Source organism: Pelecanus crispus, chromosome 3 (assembly GCF_030463565.1).
Source record: "Pelecanus crispus isolate bPelCri1 chromosome 3, bPelCri1.pri, whole genome shotgun sequence".
NCBI classification, from domain to species: domain Eukaryota; kingdom Metazoa; phylum Chordata; class Aves; order Pelecaniformes; family Pelecanidae; genus Pelecanus; species Pelecanus crispus.
The window spans coordinates 95778394-95786435 of NC_134645.1; the positions used below are offsets into that span (position 1 = coordinate 95778394).

Here is an 8042-nt window from a genome sequence, read left to right on the forward strand (position 1 = left end):
TTTTTATTTTGACTAGTGACTTAGAAGTGTTGGCATTTAAATGGCCTCAGCTATATTTCAGAGTTAACATTGAGAAACTTCACACATATATTAGCGTTATTTGTCTGTTGGCAAACTCAACAAAATACCACTGCGTTGATTTACATAGTGAAGGTTATCTTTGCTAACAGAAGGACTCAGAATTTTATTATTTAAAACATGAGGATGAATCTCATCACAGTGCAGGAGGCTACGGATGGCATTACACACAACTTGCCACATGAGTCAAAAGCAGAGGTGAAGTTTGTATTGCGTGCTGAACCCTGCATTCAAATACACCTAAAATATCCAAAAGCCAAAACCCACACAACTTTATCTGCAGCCAGGACAGATCTGACTGCAGGATGAGGACTCTTCCTTTCTGATCCTTAGGTTTGTTTCCACGTGTCTGGTTTTTCTCTCTAATTTATTTATAAGTCATTGATGACATTTATGCCATACATGGGCAGTTTGTGATGCAATAAACCAGTATTAGGCTCAGTTTTCATTGCAGTTTCTATATTTGGGTATTTCAGTACATCAAAATCTGGATATAAGAAGTATTAAGAGTCTTATGCCAGCAGAAAGAAATTAATTTTATGCCTGCCTCTGCACAGAAGCCAAAAGCTTCAGGAAATAGGATCTCTTCCCACAAGCATCTTTTCAGATCCAGTTAGGAGAGGGGAAGGTAAACAACGAAATGCAAGCTTCAGGGTGACACCACAGCAGTGAGATATGATTGTTCATGTGATAATACATATGGTTCGCAATATGTTTCTGACTGGCACTCCAAGACTGCAGTACTTACTGATGATCTAGGTAGAACCTGGTTCCTGCTTTCATCAAGCCTTGTCCCGTGGGAACCCAGCTGTGGCATGGAGCTGTGGGCAGCCTGGCTGGGCACAGAGGAAGCGTAACTTTTGAAAGTCTGAGTACCTCTTGCTCTGACACAAATCCTGGGAACCAGCATGCACAGCCTAAAGAAAGCAGCAGCTGGGAGCTGCTGCATGCCCCACCAGCACCAGGTCCCTGACATGGAAGTATTAGGAAGCTGGCTTTACTTTCTTGCTGCCGCAATTCCTAACCCAAGACTGAAGCCCCAGAGAGAAGCATGGGGAATACTTACTGAACCTCCCCAGGAAAGCCAGGTGATCCTTGTGGGAAGTCAAGTGAAGACACCACAGATAGACCTGGCATGCCCTGGGTGAATGTTTTCCTGACCACTGGCAGCAGTACTACATAACTGAGTAAGAAACAAGTGAGCACAACAGAAGAAAACAAACAAGGGAAGAGAAAAGCATCTTCTTGCCAAGACAAAGAGGGAAGCAATGAATGATGATTACTGATGAATAATAACCCAGAATTAATGGAGACGGGCAACAGCAAAAGCTGTGCACAGAACACAAACATTTTATAATCAGGGTAAACAGTGACATTAGTAGGGTGGCCAGAACTCATCGCCCATTCGTATAGTACTTGTCTGCATTACACGACATGGCTGATGGCAGTGGCTAGGGCTAGAACATTACCCTTGGAGGCTCTATAATTGTATCATAAGAGTCTTTCCGCAAGAGGAAAGCTATTCCAAAGCTGAACGAAGGGACTAGGTTTTGGTCTTGTTATTATTAGTGTTTTAAATTTAAATCAGTCTCAGATACATAGCCCTGTTTGGGAAGAATGTTGAGCTATGGAGGCTTGAGGGCAGCTGCCAACTTAAGCACAACTAAATCCAGCCAGAATTGTTGAGCAGAAGTGGAAGCAATAGCACACTGTATTAGAAACCAGGATTATAAAATCTCTGCCCATCAAAAAGACCAGAAGTATGTAGATAGCTCTATATTATTATTTTTAATGCAGTAAAGCCTAGAGGCTCCAACCAGTTACCAGGCTTCACTGAACACAAGGAGGCACCACAAAATAAAAACACAGGAACAGACCAAACCCTACCCCAAGCCCTTTTGGGAAAACAGAAAGGTTTATTGACATTTTATCTTCCTGTCGGTTTGGTGAATGTAGGCAAACCTTGACTACTACACTTTGATCAATCCAAAGCAATCCTCCCCTACCTCACTTCTTGACAGAACCTAACTAAAGAGCGGATCTGGGAGTGATTTTACAAAATCTCAAGCACCGTCACTGCCTTTTGATCTCAGGGGACCTGTGGGTGCTTAGCACATTCCAAGATCAGGGCACCTTGCCCAGTACTGAAATAGGGAGGGAAAGGGCTGTCCCTGCAGGGCTCTGGCTTTCCCACACTGCTGTGCAGCCCTGTCTTCCCCTCAGTTCAGTGCTTCTTTTCCTAGAGTTTCCTCACCCCTCTGGGCCACGACAGATCCTCTCCAGCCTCCTCTTGATGTCCTTCCTTGACCTGCATCCTCTTAGGTGTGCCAGTCCCTCTTGCTCAAGGATTATCAGTGGGGTGCTGAGGTTTTTCACTCTGCCCATAAGCTTGATGTCCCAGGCAGAACAATGCAGTGCCTATCCCTGCATGATGCTGAGCACGGCCCAAGAGGGACAGGGGCACAGCCTTCGGGCCACAGATGAAACCAGCCAGGAGGAGACATCTGAGAGGGGAGCGCTGAGAGTTTGCAGGGAGCTTAGGCAGGCAGCAGCATGTGCAGGTGTGCACAAACATGCCTGCAGACTTAAACCCTTGCCTCCGCTTTACTGGGTTTCTTGTGGCATCTTTGGGAGATCTACTTGAGGGCTGGAGCACAGACATTTCACTGAGCTTGGAATTACCCTGACCCAGCAAAAAGCAAACTCGCACCTCCCTTTGTGTGCAAAACTTGCCTGCGGTTGCAGAGAACAAGCGCCGGCAGGAGCTGCGGGACCTCGGCTCCCGGTGCACCTCTTGCCCCCCGCCCCTCGAAGGATCCTGGAGGGGCACGTCAGGGCGGCTCAATCACAGAGGTGCGTTTCCAAGCACGCCAGAAACAAAGAGAAAAATACCAAAACGGGTAGCCTGAGCCCAGGAGGCGCTGGATTGCTGGAAGTTTAAGTGCAAAGCAGGCAATGTGCCCCGGTGGGCCGCGCAGCCCCCGCAGCTGCGCTGCGGCGCAGAGCCCCTTGCCCGCCGGGCAGGGCGGGCGGACCCGAGCTGCCTGCCCGCTCCGGCTGCGCCCCTGTCGCGCACCGTGCCGCTCGCCCCCTGCCCTTCCCCGCACGCCCAGCTCCGGCACCGAGCGGCACCTGCAACGCCGGCGTCGGACGGGGCGGAGGGGCACCCCTGCGCGGCCAGCGGGCTCCGGGGGGGGCCCGGCACCGCCCACCCCGCGGCGCAGCGGGCACGGTGCAAGAAGGGCCGGTGCCAGGCGAAGGGCCGGGGGGGGCCCTCATCCCCCAGCGCCGTGCCACCCCCCGGTCGGGCTGCCGGCGGGGAGGGGGGGGGGGGGCTGCTCCCCAGCCGCGCTGCGGAGGGGCCAGGGCGGGCCCAGGCTCCTCCCGACGCCTGGGGGGCAGGGGCGGGGGGCCGGCGGTAGGGCGGTGCGCGGGGCCGGGCCGGGCCCCCCCGTCGGACGGCGGGTGGGTGCGGGAGGGAGGGCCGAGGGAGGCGGCGGCTCCTCCTCCTCCGCGGGCAGGCGGGCAGCCCGCCCGGGAGCGGCACCGGTTGCTCGGTGCCGGCGGAGCGGCGCCGCGCCGCCCGCTATATAAGGGGCGGCGGCTGCTCGCCGCTCCCTCACACCGGCCCCTGCCCGCGGCTGCCGGCGCTGGGCCGAGGCCGGGCCCCGACAGCATGGCCCGCGGCCGGGCGCCATGCGAGGTGGTCTCCCCCCCTGCCTCCCGCGGACCCTCCTCTTCCTCCTCCCGCTCCTCCCGCACCCGCGGCGGCGGCTGCTGCGAACTTGCTGCGGCGGGCTGCGTGTGAAGGCAGGGCCCGGCGGGGCGGCTCCGCTGCCCTCGCAGCCGCCGCCGTCGCGCCGGGAGCCCGGGGGGCGAGGCCGCCGCCCGCGGGCATGCGGCGCCGCCGCTGCCGCTGCGCCCGTCGAGACGCGGTGCGGAGCCGCGGGCGGCGGGGCTGCGCCTAGGGGTGGCCGGGGCGGGAGCCCCATGCCCGGGGCTGGCCGCGCTCCGCGGGGAGGCGGCGGGGCGATGAGCTGGCGGGGCGAGCGGGCACGCCTGGCCCCCGGTTTGCCCCGCTCCCTCGCCCGCGGGGAGTGAGGCTCCGCGGAGCCCCGCTCGGTGCTCCCGGAAGGGCGGGCGGGAGGTGGTGCCGGCGCGGGGATGCTGCAGCCCTCCCCCGGCGCCGACGGGGTCCTGCCGGGGTAGCGGCCCCGCCGTGCCGCGCCGAGCCCCGCCGTCTGCGGGGGCGGCGGCCGCGGAGGGATGGAGCCGGCCGGCCCCTGCCAGGCGCCGCTGCTCCCCGCCAACGACTCTTACCAGGGCCGAAACTGCAGCGCCGAGGAAGGGATCTACCAAGATGCCACCCCCCTCTCCGGGAAGATCGTGCTCGCCGTCGTCCTGGCGCTCGTCACCCTGGCCACGGTGCTCTCCAACGCCTTTGTCATCGCCACGGTCTACCAGACGAGGAAACTCCACACGCCGGCCAACTATCTCATCGCCTCGCTGGCCGTCACCGACCTCCTCGTCTCCATCCTCGTCATGCCCATCAGCACCATGTACACTGTGACCGGCAAGTGGACGCTGGGCCAGATCGTCTGCGACATCTGGCTGTCCTCGGACATCACCTGTTGCACGGCGTCCATCCTGCACCTCTGTGTCATCGCCCTGGACCGCTACTGGGCGATCACCGACGCCGTCGAGTACTCCACGAAACGGACTCCCAAGCGGGCAGCGGGCATGATCGCCCTGGTGTGGGTCTTCTCCATCTGCATCTCCATGCCCCCTTTGTTTTGGCGGCAGGCGAAGGCCGAGGAGGTCTCTCACTGTGTGGTGAACACGGACCACGTCCTCTACACCGTGTACTCCACGGTGGGAGCCTTCTACTTCCCCACTCTGCTGCTGATAGCCCTCTACGGGAGGATCTACGTGGAAGCCAGATCGCGGATTTTGAAGCAGACGCCAAAGAAAGCAGGTAAAAGACTAACGCGGGCTCAGTTAATCACAGACTCCCCGGGGTCGTCCTCCTCCGTCACGTCCATAAACTCCAAGGCCCCCGAGGGATCCAGCGAAACGGGCTCTCCCGTGTACATGAACCAGGTGAAGGTGAAGGTCTCGGATGCCCTGCTGGAGAAAAAGAAGCTCACGGCCGCTAGAGAGCGGAAGGCTACAAAGACTTTAGGGATTATTTTAGGAGCCTTCATCGTCTGTTGGCTGCCCTTTTTCATCATCAGCCTGGTGTTGCCTATTTGCAAGGACGCTTGCTGGTTCCACATGGCCATCTTTGACTTTTTCACGTGGCTTGGATATCTCAACTCCCTCATCAACCCCATCATCTATACTATGTCTAACGAAGACTTCAAACAAGCTTTCCACAAACTCATACGTTTCCGATGCACAAGCTGAAAATTTTGAATGCGATGTGTTCTCCGGGGCTGCCCCCATGCACGCCCGTGCCCGACGCCACAGGTAGGTGCGCTCCCCGGCCACGGCGAGCGGCGATGCTCGGGGTGGGGGGGGTGGGATCGGGAATGGCGTGAGGAGGGACGACCCCACAAGCAGCTTTTCCAGCCCGTCTCGGGCAGGACCGGCTGCTTTCCAGCCCGCTCGGAGGGGTGGGGGCGAGCCCCACGGGCGGGAGCGCCGTGCCAGGCTCCCGGCGGGCCGAGCCGAGCCGTGCCGTGGGTCGGGACGGCAGGGCACGGCACTCCCCTGGCTGGTGTTCGGCCCCCTTTGCAAGTGGCGGCGAACAGCGGCGATGCTGCACGCTCCTGACATTTCACGGTGTGTGTGTCGTCGCCGTCCGTCCGTCCGTCGTCCCCGTCCCCCCCCGCCCCGTGTGTCCGTCCCCCGTCCCCCCCCTCCCAGCTCGCATGGAGTGACTCGCGGCAATCTGCTCTTTATTCCACCTATTAAACCAGTCTGCCGCCATTTCGTATGCTAATGCCCGTGGTTTAGAGCAATTAGTGCTAAACGGCACTCGCTCCCCAACGCGGCTGCCGAGCTCCCCGGGGAGCGCCGGGGCCGGGGGGGCAGGGGCAGGGGCCGGGGGGGCAGGGGCCGCCCCCCCCCGCCGCGTTCCCCGGTGCCGCCTCCCGGCCCCCGCCGGCAGCGGGGGGCATCGCTGGGCAGCCGGGCGTGCAGCCCCCTTGGCAGGCAGTCGGATGCAGCCCAGGTGCCAGCATCGGGTTGTTTTGGGTTTTTTTTTTTCCGGAAAGGAAGGAAGGTAGGACAGGCCCCAGATTAAGGCTGCTTGTAAAGTTCAGCCTACTTTCTGGCCTCCTTAGGGCTCCTGCTGGGAGCGGAGCCGGCTGGGAGCAGGCGTCCTGCGAGGGAAGCTGCCTTTCAGCCACCGTGAAAGGCTCGACACCTTTACGTTCCTCTTCACACGCGGAAAACCTGTGCCTTTCTGCCCCTCTGACAAAAGTGGCTGCCAGCTAATAGCTAAACCCAGCGCCACGTTCTGCAGAATACATACTTGCCTTTATTGTGATACTTTAATAATTCTGCCAATCTTTTGCTTTTTGTCTGCAGAATCAAGTTGCTATTGTAAAGACCCACTGCTTGAAACTTCCCCAAGCCCAGTTGCCAGACTCATGATGCTGCAAAAACGTCAATGCATACTGCCACCAAACTGCTCAGCTCTGCATTTCAGTGTAATGACTCTGGCAGAGATGCTGTTCCAATAGTCACGCAGATCAGTTGCAAAAAAAGAGGGCAGCCTCGAATCAAGGTCTATAATTCATCTGGACTGAAGAAAAAGTTTGAGAGTAAACTCCATTTATTTTGCAGGCTTAACTTCTTAATTTGTTCTCCGGCCGGTTGTAGGGGTGTGCACAAGAGCACAGTTGTCTCTGTCTGTGTTGGTAGCGTAGTTGTACTTCTGCACACCTGTAATTTATTTCTTTCAGTGGAAAGAGTTGCTCACTTCACTTAGGAGGCCAAGAGGAGAAAAAAGCAACATTAAAAATAGGAGCATCAGAGTAAATTCTGTAAATGACTCCTTCAGCTGAACATGTGTGAGAAGTGACAGTGTGCAAAAGTTATATTTGTATTTCAAAACAATAGCAAATGCAAATGCTGTAGAAACAAGAGTTGTAGACCTGTTCAACTGCACTGCATATCTATAGTCTGTCCTCATAGTTGCCTTTATAACGTAAATACTTCTTGCTTCTACTCCATCACTCGAGCAGAAATCAAGAAGTCCAATGACCTTTTCCATAAACCAGCTGGTAATAGAAGTAGCAGTTTGATGTTGTAACCATGTTTTCCATTTTGTGTCAGTTGCACACCCTTACCGCATGAACCACTGCAAAATTTAGAATTCTCTAAGTAATTACATTATTTAGTGTATTTGTAAAGAAGTGAAGCAGTTTGCTCTTTCAGAAGAGCTATATCACCTGCAAAATAAATACCCATGAATCATGAATTAACTGATGTTAGTGAAATTACTCTTCTCCCTACTTGCCCCCTATTTTTTTTTTTCCCTGATCAGACCTTAAGACAGGTCTATGCATATTCAGCAGTCAAAGTTAGAGTTTGAGGATATGTTCCACCTGCTGTGATAGAACTGCATTGATTGTTCTTCCTATGTGTAAATGAAAATGAGTATAAACAATAAAATGCTTTACTGTGTTCTCAAGAGTGGTAGCAATTGTGTGACTGAAAGGAGTATTTATTGATTTACCTGGTTTTTCAGTATTGACTTTTTAGGTAACGCTGATTTGATGAGTCACTCAAGAAAGCAATTGATGAAGGCTGAAATTGCGAGCCTCGATCAGTGGTCAGATTTTTAACAGGCAGCTTTGCTTTCATCCTAACCAGTACTGCTAGGTATAATTCCTACTATTTTCATATAATCCCACATTAATCTTGTAGGGTTTTTTTTTACAAATATTTTTCTTACTCCATTAAAAGCAAGCAAAACTTCTTTTAGCACTTGGTAGATACTGTAATCAATGTTC

At 55.2% G+C, this 8042-nt stretch overlaps 1 protein-coding gene across 1 annotated transcript; it reads left to right on the forward strand.

Moving 5' to 3' along the window:
* The first annotated feature begins 4344 nt into the window (after positions 1 to 4344).
* HTR1B (5-hydroxytryptamine receptor 1B) lies at positions 4345 to 7681 on the forward strand. Its single transcript, XM_075707491.1, has 2 exons — positions 4345 to 5547; positions 6613 to 7681. The coding sequence occupies exon 1, from the start codon at positions 4345 to 4347 to the stop codon at positions 5482 to 5484; it is 1140 nt and encodes a 379-aa protein (XP_075563606.1). The 3' UTR covers positions 5485 to 5547; positions 6613 to 7681.
* The last annotated feature ends 361 nt before the right edge of the window (positions 7682 to 8042 follow it).

Bases quoted from the DNA above. Each gene is read 5' to 3' on its own strand.
- HTR1B (XM_075707491.1), top strand. From the start codon at position 4,345: ATGGAGCCGGCCGGCCCCTGCCAGGCGCCGCTGCTCCCCGCCAACGAC.